Source organism: Otolemur garnettii, unplaced genomic scaffold, assembly GCF_000181295.1.
Source record: "Otolemur garnettii isolate 467f Iridium unplaced genomic scaffold, OtoGar3 scaffold00018, whole genome shotgun sequence".
In the NCBI taxonomy this organism is placed as follows: Eukaryota; Metazoa; Chordata; class Mammalia; order Primates; family Galagidae; genus Otolemur; species Otolemur garnettii.
In genome coordinates this window covers 24,432,388-24,445,432 of record NW_003852413.1, presented here as the reverse complement: position 1 = coordinate 24,445,432, position 13,045 = coordinate 24,432,388, and the positions used below count along the sequence as shown (strand labels likewise).

At 39.1% G+C, this 13,045-nt stretch overlaps 1 protein-coding gene across 6 annotated transcripts in view; it reads left to right on the top strand.

The window, feature by feature from the left end:
• Positions 1–13,045, top strand: part of CDK12 (cyclin dependent kinase 12) — a 104,850-nt gene that overhangs the window by 72,385 nt on the left and 19,420 nt on the right. For 2 of the 6 annotated variants that reach the window (XM_023510963.1, XM_012803023.2), the window contains exon 14: positions 2,533–2,950. The exons of 1 other annotated variant lie outside the window; for it this stretch is intronic. In XM_023510963.1, coding sequence (XP_023366731.1) covers positions 2,533–2,950 — 418 coding nt within the window. Of the gene's footprint in view, positions 1–2,532; positions 6,412–13,045 lie in introns of those variants that run through there. 3 more of the 6 variants (XM_023510962.1, XM_003786424.3, XM_023510961.1) reach the window with 3 other exon arrangements.

The window sequence follows — 13,045 nt, the reverse complement described above, 5'->3', positions numbered from 1 at the left end:
ATATATATACACACACACACACACACACACATATATATATATATACACACACATACAGCCGGGTATTGTGGCAGGCGCCTGTAGTCCCAGCTACATGGGAAACTGAGGCAAGAGAATCGCTCAAGAGTTTGGGGTTGCTGTGAGCTGGGATGCAACGGCACTCTACTGAGGGTGACACAGTGATACTCTGTCTCCAATAAAAAAGCAAGATCCAGTCTCTACTGAATAGAAATACTGAGGCAAGGGGATCGCTTGAGCCCAAGAGTTGGAAGTTGCTGTGAGCTATGATGATGCTATGGCACTCTTCCCAGGGCAATAAAGTGAGAGTCTTTCTCAAAAAAAGAGAACATTAACACATAAATCTCATAACAATATGATTTATAATTCATATTTTAATTCTCTTAAGAAATTTTATCAACCTTATTTTAATAGTTCTTTGTAATCCATCTATTTTGCTACTTTGGAATAGAATTTTCATTTTACACATATGAAAGAATGTGAGGCCACAAATTACTCCTGTTGAAACACAGAATTATTTACTTAAAAGGCAAAGTTTGGATATGAAAAGTGATATAGATGGAAGAATGTAAGTTTAAATTTGCCCACTTTTGCAATTATGTATTTTTCTGTTTACCCTTGATATTAAAAAAACCTATAGTTTCACTTCATGAATAGTCCAAAAATACTTATAAAAACAACTGGTACTGTGATGTTCTGATGGAGAGAGATACACAGTGTTGAAAGTAAAAGGCTATGTAACCCATCAATGCTTATAGTCTAGTTAGCCCTCCTTTTTCAGCATGTCTATGCTCTAAGGTGTGAATTTTCCACAATTAATTTTTTGTCTTTAAATTTATTTTCCTTCACCACCCAGTCAACCAACCCATCAGTCAACAAGTACCTTGGTGGATACTGTATGTAGGTTGACCAGCTCATCCCTGAACTGTCCTGATTTTAAAACTGAAAGTTGGTAACTGGGGAACCTTTTCAGTCCCAGGCAAACTGGGACAGTTGTTACTCTGCTTGTGTGTTACATATAGCACCTGACCTCATCTTCCTACTGTACAACCTTCCAGTTTTCTAGTGTTTTCAGAGTGCTTTCATCTGCATGCTAAGGGAATGCAAACTTACTTACTCATTGTCTTCACAAAGAATACTTAAGGTAAATATGCTACAAAAATAACTATAACTAAAAACTGTTTTTGGCTTGTCTGAGTAATGACTTTATATCACAGCTAAGATAATGAAAGAATGACTAAATGGACATTTTAAAAATATGCTTCCACAGGAAAAAAAAAATTGGTTGTTTGGAAGATATCCCGTAACATTAAACCTTTTCTTCAGCAGGGTGATTCTCATTTCTCTAAAGGCACTGTTCTGACTATACTTCGGTCTCAGTAGTTTTGTTATGTCCTCAGACTCACACTATTTTTCATCTCTCCTCGCTTGACCTGATAGGAGTTCATTTTCAGACAGTGATTATTGTGCATAAGCAAATTTAGCCAGCAGTTGATATAAGAAAATCTGGGGAAAGGGCAGTGCCTGTGGCTGAAAGGAGTAGGGCGCCAGCCCCATATACCAGAGGTGGTGGGTTCAAACCTTGCCCCGGCCAAAAACTACAAAAAAGAAAGTCTGGGGAAGTGGTTCAAGACACATAAAAAAGATCTTTGTTAAGACAGAATATAGTATTAGTTCAACACATTTCAAAATTTTTGGTGCTTGTCACTGTCTTCAAGATAAACTGATGTTTATCAACAGTCCCATTCTGCATGACATTGCTATAGTGATTTATTTTTTCATAGCCTGGAAAAAAATGCAAGAGGTAGGAAAACAAAATAGAAATTATGATGGAAAGTTATTTTAGTTTTTATTATTACTGTTACATAGGAAGCTGAATGATAATATGGTGGTTAATATACTTTCTTCAGAATGTGATTATGGGGAGAGGTGACTAAAGTTTGGAGAAGCAAGTGTATTTTTTTAACATGATGGTAATGAAAAGTTTTACTTTATTTCATCTCTCCTGTATATTCTTTTAAGTTCTATTTCAGGTTAACATTACATCATCAAATGTTCTGTAAAATGTGTTAGCCAAGTCCATAAAAGGTCTCTGTTGTACAGCAAGATTATGTCTTAGAAATGTGACCATAGCATGTATATTGTTCCCACTCATCTTCCTTCTGCTTTGTTTTCATTAATGTTCTGATCTAACAGCAAAAAGGGGTAGGGAAGCTGCTAGCAGCCTACATATTAGAACATTTCTTTAAGGAAGGAAATCTCAGACAGAAATCAGGGCAATCATTTGAAAAACATGATCTTTTTACACCAACTGTTAGATCCAGAATGCAATTGTTTTAATTACTTGGTTTTATTTATAGATTGCAATTTCCTAATCCAAAGATTTTTTCAGTCTTTATATATCTGGTTACTTATATTGATATTTGTTTATGTTGGGCAGTGTGTGTGTGTGTATGTGTTTATAATCACATGTGATTTTTAAGATGGTGTTTAAAAGAAGTAACCCTTCCACAGCATGTCCTCCTCACATTCTTCCACCAGAGAAGAGGCCCCCTGAGCCCCCCGGACCTCCACCGCCGCCACCTCCACCCCCTCTGGTTGAAGGCGATCTTTCCAGCGGCCCCCAGGAGTTGAATCCAGCCGTGACAGCCGCCTTGCTGCAACTTTTATCCCAGCCTGAAGCAGAGCCTCCTGGCCACCTGCCACATGAGCACCAGGCCTTGAGACCAATGGAGTACTCCACCCGACCCCATCCAAACAGGACTTACGGAAACACTGATGGGCCTGAAACAGGGTTCAGTGCCACTGACACTGATGAACGCAGTTCTGGTCCAGCCTTGACAGAATCCTTGGTCCAGACCCTGGTGAAGAACAGGACCTTCTCAGGCTCTGTGAGCCACCTTGGGGAGTCCAGCAGTTACCAGGGCACGGGGTCAGTGCAGTTTCCAGGGGACCAGGACCTCCGTTTTGCCAGGGTCCCCTTAGCATTACACTCGGTGGTCGGGCAACCATTCCTGAAGGCTGAGGGAAGCAGCAACTCTGTGGTACATGCAGAGACCAAATTGCAAAACTATGGGGAGCTGGGGCCAGGAACCACTGGGGCCAGCAGCTCAGGAGCAGGCCTTCATTGGGGGGCCCCAGCTCAGTCTTCTGCTTATGGAAAACTCTATCGAGGGCCTACGAGAGTCCCACCAAGAGGGGGAAGAGGGAGAGGAGTTCCTTACTAACCCAGAGACTTCAGTGTCCTGAAAGATTCCTTCCCTATCCATCCTTCCATCCAGTCCTCTGAACTTTTAATGAAATCACTTGCCAGAGCGAGGTAATCATCTGCACTTGGCTACTGCAAAGCTGTCCGTTGTATTCCTTGCTCACTTGCTACTAGCAGGCGACTTAGAAAATAATGATGTTGGCACCAGTTCTCCCTGGATGGGCTAAAGTCACTACTTCAGCTCTACCTAGTAGATATGAGTAGAGAATATGGAGGTCATTAAATTGAAAAGTAAATGTTTTGTTAGCTCATTGCCTGCACTTCTTGAGCAGAAGATAGAAAACAGTTTCAGTTTTGAGATGGCTCAGGAGAGGCTCTTTGTTTTTTAAAGTTTTGTGGGAGGGTTCTGTGTGGTTTCTTTCTTTCAAATTTTAATTTAGGTGGGGTTTTTTTGTTTGTTTGTTTTTTCTTGTAAAGAGAATAGTGTTCACAGAATTTGAGCTGCTCTTAGGCTTTTGCTATAAGGGAAACAGAGTGGCCTGGCTGATTGAAATAAATGTTTTCTTCCTCTCCACCATCTCACAGTTTGCTCTTACGTGAACACTTTTTTTCCCCATTGAGCATCTTGAACATACCTTTTTTCCAAATAAATTACTCATCCATAAAGTTTGCTCCACTTTGACAAAAGATATGCCCATGAAGCAGGTTGTAGAAAGTGGCATTCTTGGGCTAGTAGGTAGCCTTTGCCTAATTTCTTCCATTTTTTCTCTTTCCTCTCTCTGCCCTCTCCATCCCTCTCTCTTTCCTTCTCCATTTCTGTCCCTATCCTACACCCCCTTGAGGCATTTGTTTGGAAAAAAAAAAATTTGGGTTGCCCAGGAATTTGGGTTATTTTTTTTTTTTTTGTAATAAAGGAAAGGAAATTCAAACTCCTACATTGTTCTCTGTAACTCTTCAATTCTAAAATGTTTTGGTTTTTTTTAAACCATTTTCTTACGGGGAAGATGACTTCTAAATGCCACAGCCTAGAACATTGCTGTTGAGCTATGGTTAGAGATAATGCTTCCATACCTAGAAGGCTAATAGGAGCATTTAGCATATTGTTTACACATATATTTTTATGTCAAGAAGCCTTTCAAACAAAGCATTGTGATATTGTCAAAGAAAAAAAAACACATCCTGAAAATACATGGAAATGTAACCTAGTTTAGGATGGGAATTTTTCTGAAGCTATATCAATACCTGATACCTTAAAAAAAAAACAAACTTTAAAACAGCATACCATAAGAAAGAACAGTATTGACATATACACATCCCAGCACGTATATCCTGCCAATTCTTTTAGGGATTTTCCTGCAAAGAGATTGGTTTTGGTTTGGTAAAAGGGGTTAAATTGTGGCTTCCTAGCAAGAACATTACCTTATCATAAACAGGAAATGAAAAAAGGAAAGGCCAATGGATGGGATAACTTGGGATGCTTCTCATTGTGGCTTCCATTTTTGAGTACCAGCATATAGAGTGTTTAAAAAACAGGTACATGTCATATAATTTATCTACACAGACTTAGACCTTTGTGAAACGTAGGTTAGCCCCCTTTTCAAAGGAAAGTCAAACGTGCTCAGCATTATGGAGTATAGTTTTTCAAAACTCAAGTTTCAATTTCAATGCCAAGTTCTTATATTAAAAAAATAAAATCTTAGAAAGGTGCATTAATAAAAATAAATTAAAGAAATGAAAGAAGAACCCTCTCCAGATACTTACTTGAAGATTATTTTTCCCTGTTACTGAAATAGGTAGATATTGTTGTGTGTATTTCTTTATTCTCTGTTTTTTGATCTGGCCTTGCCCTCAAGGCCAAACATTGAGAGAAAGAGAAACTTCTAGCCATTTGGGCATTGATGGCTTTTTATATCAGTGTGTCCAGTTATATTTACTTGACTCACTGACATGCTATTTATAAATTGTATTAAAGTTCATCTGAACCTTCTGTCTGTTGACTTCTTAGTCCTCAGACATGGGCCTTAGTATTTTAGAATATTTGAATTTGAGGTATTGGGCCCTACTCCCCTGTTTCTGATTAAAGAGCCTGAGCCTGGGATACTTTTAGAAGTATCTGTTCAGTGAAAAAATTTGGTTTCCCATCAAATATGAATAAAATTTTCTATATATTTTCATTGTACTTTGGTTATCAGCAGTCATTAATAATGTTTTTCTCTCCCCTTGCCCACCCCTTATTTTTAATTATGCCAAATGTCCTAAATAATTTACTCAAGCCTCCATTCCCTCAACCCACTAGGGAAGGGGGTGAATGTGTGCATGAGTGTGTGTATGTGTATGTGTGATCCCATCTCACCCCCACCCCCATTTGAGGAATCTAACCTTTAAAGTGAAAAAAAGTTTGGTAATTTTGACTATTTCTAAAAGCAGAGGAAATCTCATTTAAATATCCTGGAATCTGTGTGGAGGAAGAAAAGGTATTTGTTAATTTTTCAGCTATGTTATCTATTAATGTGATGGAAGTAAAGGTTTGGTAGAATTTCAGCTTTTGACTATTTGAAAATTACAAACCCAATTAATTCCATTCAAAAGTGGTTTTGGCTTTATTTTGTTTTAATTATTGTACCATGGGAAATATTAAGTCTATTAAATACATTATTTTGAACAGATGAGAAATCAGATTCTGTTCATGGATGGGAGGCAGAACTGGTTTGACCGTGATCATTTTTCTGTTTTTTGAAAACAAATGTGCTTGACCCAGTTTCCTTAGTTTTTTTGTTCAACTGTCCATAGGAACGATAAGGATTTGAAAACTATTTCAGATCTATACGTTTAAAGCAGGGCAGTTAGCATAAATTTGTAAGTAGGATTTATGTTAGCTTATGCCATAGACATCACCCAACCACTTGTATGTGTGTGTGTATATATAATATGCATATATAGTTACAGTGCTAAAATGGTTACCAGCAGGTTTTGAGAGAGATGCTGCATCAGAAAAGTGTCAGTTGCCACCTCATTCTCCCTGATTTAGGTTCCTGACACTGTATTCCTTTCTCTCTCTTGTTTTTGCCCCCCATTGGGTGTACCTTGTCTATGTACAGATATTTTGTAATATATTAAATTTTTTTCTTTCAGTTTATAAAAATGGAAAGTGGAGATTGGAAAATTAAATATTTCCTGTTACTATACCACTTTTGCTCCATTGCATTTACTTCTTAATCTGTACCCTGTAAGCATATCTAATTATATATAAAGGACATTTTTCCTCCACTTTATCTTAGGGGTTTTCTACCTCAGAATCACTGTAGACTCATTAACCCCCCCACCCCCAAGAAAAAGACCTCTGAATTTGAAAAGGTGCTTGAAAACACTAGACTAGAAACTAGAGAATAAAAAATGAGTTGGGGGAGCAATAAAATGTGATTTTTTTAAAAAATAGAAAACAGTTACACAAACAGTGGCAGTACCAGGTCATCAAAAGAGTTGAGCTTCATGTACCCTGACTCCTCCTGATAGGAGAGGTAAGTGGGTTAGAGCTCAACTGTCATCAAGGGAAGTCAGTAAGAGGCCGTTTATACCTAAAAGAATCTTTTAAACCAGACTCTCCAGCACCCCACCCTATTTCCCATGTTGTTACAAAACAGGGTCTGCATAGGGATTAGTATCCCTACGTCTATTAAGATTTTCTGATGTATTGCCAATCCAGAAAGTGAATCAAAGTTGTTTCAAAGTTAAAATCCCTATTATTTCCAAAGTCTTTCCCATCTCCACCTGAGGAGAGACTTGGGTTCCCTTCCCTTTCATGGTTTAGAACATTGAGGATAATTTTTTCCCTTGTAGTTTGTGCTACAATCCTGCTAGTTACGATAAATAGGCAAAGGGCAGATAAAATCCATCAGGAGAAAGGAAGGGAATAGTGGAGTCAGCAAGTCATACAAGGTAAAGGGATACACCAGAGCAAGGGAAATTAGGAGGAAGCTGAATACAAAAAGTGATAATGAGGGTGGCTAGTCAGTTTTTGAATCCTCAAAAATTTGAGTGGTGTTCCCTTACCTCTGGGCTAAGCCTCATCTTGGAAGGAGAATGGAGAGCTCACAAATGTTCCAGTTTTTGAAAGGATGTGTTCCTGATTAGTCTCCAGAGAAAATGAATTAATTTTAGATCTTTATATAAATTGTAAGTTTATGATCAGGGGGTGAACTTCCACCTACTAGAGGATATTGTGTCTACTTCATAGCAGTGACTGTCTTTTCAATTCTGGGCCTAAAAGCTGAGACCTAACCTACATTTTTTTTCCTGTCAGATCCAGAGCCATTTCTGAATAGAAACCGTACTGTTCAGTACCTTAATTTCTTAGGCACTGTCTTTCCTAGACAGCCATCCTTAACTGTACAGTTAATGACTCAAAAGAAATTTAACAGTTAATGCTCTTGGTGTTGAACTGGGATTTCCATTGTTTATTAAAGATTGCCTCTTCCTAGCTTGCTTGATTTTTAGCTATTGAGTGATTTCTCACAACTTAATCATTCAGAAGGGCTGACTGGAGTGGGAATGGGGAGTTCCTCAAGTGAGGAAATACTCAATCATTCCAAGGGACAGGCGGAACTACTGAGTCTTCTGGTTGTCCTGAGCACCAAGGTGAGCATTCCTGGACACTGGTTAATTTAACTGTCCAGGTGTGGCACTTCTCATATGTGAGAACACCTCTAATGTTCCTATAGCCTAGCCTTGGAAATACTCTTAAGATAAGTGGTAGATTACGCCAAGCTAAGGTTGAAAGGCTGATAGTACAACACCTAAAGGTATTATCAGTGGTACTTTACTCATTGTATGTAGCTATCTCTCCATCTCTTATCCACCTACTTCTTTCCATTTCCTGTTTTCCTTTCTCTCACTATTCAACTGGAATGATTCAGGTGTATCATAGGTATTGATTGCTTACCCCTGCTGGGTATTTAGAATTACTTCTATTTCTTAAAGTTGAGAGGCAATTCAGAAGACAAATGTCTATCCAGATCCTCAACTTACAGGGTGGGAAAAGGAGGAGAAAGCAAGATAACCATACTTAATGCTAGGAACTCTGAAAGGACTTTTAATTTATTATGTGGGTTATCAGAGTTTCTTTTACTGGCCAGGAAAGGCATCATCTTTCAGTCGTCCTGCTTCCCCTCTTTCAACCTTCACCTCTTTATTGTCTTCTATATCCTGAGATTTTTGCTTTTGCTGATGACATTACTAAGCTCAGTTGCAGATTGTATCTGTGGGAAGTAAAGCTTGGTTAGAACAAGGTCTTGGTATTTAGTAGAAAAGAGCTGTGTTGATGTCCTGGTGATTAATCACAGGAGTACCAAAACACTTTGACCACTGGGTTTCTCTCATTTATCTCTCATCTCAAAAATTAGTAGTCTCAGTTTGAGAGAAAGGCTGAGAGGTAAGTTAGTCTCAGTACCCTCTAGATGGGTAGTTGTTAGTGAAGCATTCTCAATATGCAGCCCTCAGCTACATCAGAATTCTGTGGAATAAGAGAATATAGCCGTGAAGTAAATTCACTTAGACTCCCTAGGACCTGAAATAGATGGATTTTGAATGTCTTGCTTTGGTATGATTGTAAACTAAAGTTAGTGTTGATAGTTCTAAAGGAATGAAGGACATTTTTTCTAAACCAAACCTGAAGGAGGCAGCATGAAGACATTTTTTTAAGGGCCACAAAATAGCAGTCAGAGCTAAGTGAAGACGAAAGCATGGGTCTTGGTGGGTATCTTTTCTCTATCTGATGGGCGATCTCTAAAAGGGGATCCTTCCTTCTGTGTTTCAGAACTACAGCAATACCGAATAAGGGACACCCTTGGTAAGAATCAGCTTGTAGACAGACACCCTTCCTGCACCAAGACTAATATAATTTTGAGTATTTTCAGCCCTGGAGAAAGCAGGCTGAATTCAAAGACTTAGAGAAAGCTTAAGAGCCTGGTCCCTTTTATAAATTCAGGAACTTCTTAGTTTGGCCTTGTATTTGCAATTTCTGTTACAGAACTAAAAGGCTCATAAAATGAACCAATATAAGAAAGACGTAGAAATAAGGGTAAGAAGGGAGAACTAGAGTAGTCTGGTTGCTGGGCTGCAGAAAGAGACTTGGGGTAATATTAAAGAAGAGAAAAGGATATGGATGGAAGGAAAAACTATGATTGAGCTAGTAAATTTAAGGATTAATTGTCTTAGAGGTTCACAGTTCATTTTAGGGAGGTCCTGGTAAAAGCACTATTATGACTAGAGTTCCCCTTGATTACAGTAATACTATTTTTAGGGTTGGAGGATGGGCCTAGAACCTAGAAGATACTATTAAGACATTTTCTATAAGGAAACTAGAAAATATAGGCAAATACATTAAGCAAATAACTTACATAAGGGCATTTACTTAACACTGCTATCTACATAGTTGAAGACAGTAATTCAGATGTAAGGAAGAAATGACATGGATTCATCACATTAAAAAGTTCTTTGTATTTGAATTTTAACTCTTGCAAGTGGCTTTACGTATTTTATGTCAAAATGGAGACTAGTATTGCTTCCTCCCTCACTTTAGATCCAAATGAGGGTACAGGGCATAGAACAAACCAGAATATGTAAATTAGTCACAGAATGTTAGAGCTGTAAGAGAACAGTTTACTTCAATGCCATCTTTGACCAGTGAAAACACATACCCAGAAAAGTTGGGAAACCTGTGGCGTAGGGAGGAAGAAAGGAGAGAGAAGTACCAACAGTATACTACAAAGACATACTTTAATAAAGGTCATTTTGTTGGGTACCCACTGTGTCAGGCACTGAGCTAAGTGCTATCTTTGTGTTTAAGCATCTTAAGACTAAGGGATGGAAAGAATAAAAGCAAATCCTTTTTGTTATCCTAGCAATATGTAGGAGATAAAGGGGAGTGGCAGACCATTTTTCCCTCTCTAACCACACACTGCTAACCTAGAAGGGAAGAGTCTGTGAGAGTGAGGTTAATCAAAGGGAAGTATTTGCCAAACAGTTGAAAGACACACAAATAACGTCTCCATTCCCAAAGACCTTCTAAAATGTGATGACTAGAGGCAGGATAGGGAACAAGAGTACTGTTGGCTCTGGGATTATCGATTTCCATTCTAGAAAATCAGTCATGACTTGAAAATATAGGATTAATCTTAGAAATAGGGAACAAAATGGGACTTCTTATCTGAAGCTTTACAAGGAATAGTATTTATACTGGGAGTACCAAAAAATGTATATGCATTTTAAGAGATGCTATCTATGTATTACTTTTAGAAGCTATATTGAATTACAGTAGCAATGTATAGTATGATGCTTGCTCAAAAGATGTCATTAATTAAATGAATGCTAGTGTCACCATGCAACAGCATGAATAGGATAGCTTTTTCTATTAAAATGTATATACATTTTGGGGGAAACCCCTGTATATTATATATATCAAGGAGATAAACAAATTCCTTTGGTGACCATGCTTGTTTTTTGTTTTGTTATGACTTTGAAGTCATGAAACTGAATTTTGGAAAGACTTAATGTCAAGTTCAGGACATGTGGCAGTCTGAAAATTGACAGTGATAATAAGATTGTGTTCCTTGTTTGATATAATATCCCAGGAGTTAGATCATGAGGGCTACTTCAGTGGGGAACATTAATATCATTAGCAGAGTCATGTCCTAAGTATAGGATAACCTCTAAGGGAGAAGACTAGGGGAGCGTTCTACCTTTAGAAAACTTCTGGGCTAGTAGGAGAGTTAAGTCTTACACTTGGTGGAGAGTAGGGAATTGGTATTTATAAGTCAACATGTTAATGCAAGTTATAAAATAGTACCTTAGTAAGAGGAAACCAAAGAATAGAAAAAGTGGAGTTAATCAGAAGTAATTATTTGCAAGTAAAGAAAATAAGGGATGTGGAACAGAAGTAAGCAGAGGAAGGAGACTCGTGGAAGAGGGGTCATTTTGGGTGTATTTTGTGAAGAGGACTATAAATTGACTAGAATGGTAGGGAATGAGGGAATATTAGAAAATGAAGTTGGAGAAGGAAACTTGTTGGCTTGAATGAGGAATTTGATTTAGTAAGCATAATGGAATAGAACATGATGAGAGGAAAATTATGTTGAAGACTTATAGCAGTACTAAGTCAAGGAAGCTGAAAAGTTCACTAGAATATTGTTTTTCTTGCCAAGACATGAGGCAGTGAGGGCTTACAAGGAGAATCAGGAGAAAGGAGGTAGTTACACAGGAATTAATAGGGCTTGATCACAGCTTAGATATGAGGGGAGAAATAAAAGATAACCTCACAGTGGTGATCCCAAGACATTTGTGGTGTTTATAGGGATGAAATGAAAACTTGATAAGAGGGAACCTCTGTTTTTAAGGTAGAAAGTGTTTGCTTTATTAGCCAGTAGTGGGATATGTCTGTGTTCAGTATTGCATATTCTAGGAGGAGGCACTGACCCTGCCCTTTTCAGGTTGGAGAACTAGGCAAGAAAGGTCTATTGCTGGGGTGTGCCCACAGACTTCAGGAATGTGATCTTCCTCTGGATCTGGGAAAGAAAATACAGTTTTTCCTAGTTTCTTCCCCTTTAATGCTTGGAAAATGGGATATGACTAGCCTGTGGCAGTATGTGCCTGTGGATGCGCAATTCTCTGGCTTGATTCTTGGAAGACCTTTTTCTGTCCCTCCCTGGGGGTCATTTGTATCTCTGATTCCTGCTTCCAGACCCATAAAGTGGGAGCCCCCATTTATTAATTGGGTTGGGACTGGGGAGGGGGTCGGCAGGGGACTCTTTAGTGCAGCAGGCGGGGGTCTTCCCGAATGAGCCCATTAGCCAGCCCCAATGGCAGCTGAAACGGGGCCGCAGCCAAGTCCTCTCTGTTTCAAAAACCCTCCATTGCCTGCAGCAGATCAGAACAAGGCCTGCGGGAGCCCTTAGCTTCTGATTGCAGCTGTGAGGAAGGACAAAACAATTTATAGGAAGCCAAGTAGCTCCTGTCTTAGTGTCTCTTCCATTCCAACTTTGGGGAAGGGGGAAGCATAAGATGTTGTATTACCCTCCTACCAAGTCTTGTTACAGGTACCTGCAGCCAAACATAGGGGAGAATAAGACTGTATATCGACATTGATTAGACATTTATATCAATGCTGTGGATATATTTACACATGCCCTTGCTTTTGTCCACACACAGTTGAATTAGCTTTGCAGCCACTACTTATATGGAACTCCCTAGGGCAAAGCCAAATGTGTGCTCAGTCTGGGGTGGGGACATGCTTATCACCCTCCTTCCTGCCTCATACCTGCCTTCAATCTCCTATCTACTTTATCAAGATTCAAGGTTAGTCCTTAATTTCTTTTTCCTCTTAGTGGAAGGAGTTTGGCACTTAAGGGAGGGCCTCCTACTAGAATTCACTTGTCCTTTTAGTTAAGCCTGCAAGAGAAAGACAGCCATCTATAGGGTAGCTTTTCTCTGCAGTGGCCCAGAGACAAGGTGTGAAGGGCAGGAATGTCTTACTTCCTGATAGAAGGACACTTTTGTCTTCTCCTTTATAGGAATCATAGATCTATAGACCTAAAAAAGAGGTCATGTAATCCAGACTCTCACTTTACAGAGTAGGAAAGTGAGGCTTAAGGAAGGGAAGTGTGGGTGGCGCCTGAGGCTCAGTGGGTAGAGCGCTGGCCCCATATAACAAGAGTAGCAGGTTCAAACCTGGCCCCGGCCAAACTGCAACAAAAAAATAGCCGAGTGTTGTGGCAGGTGCCTGTTGTCCCATCTACTCGGGAGGCTGAGGCAAGAGAATCACCTAAG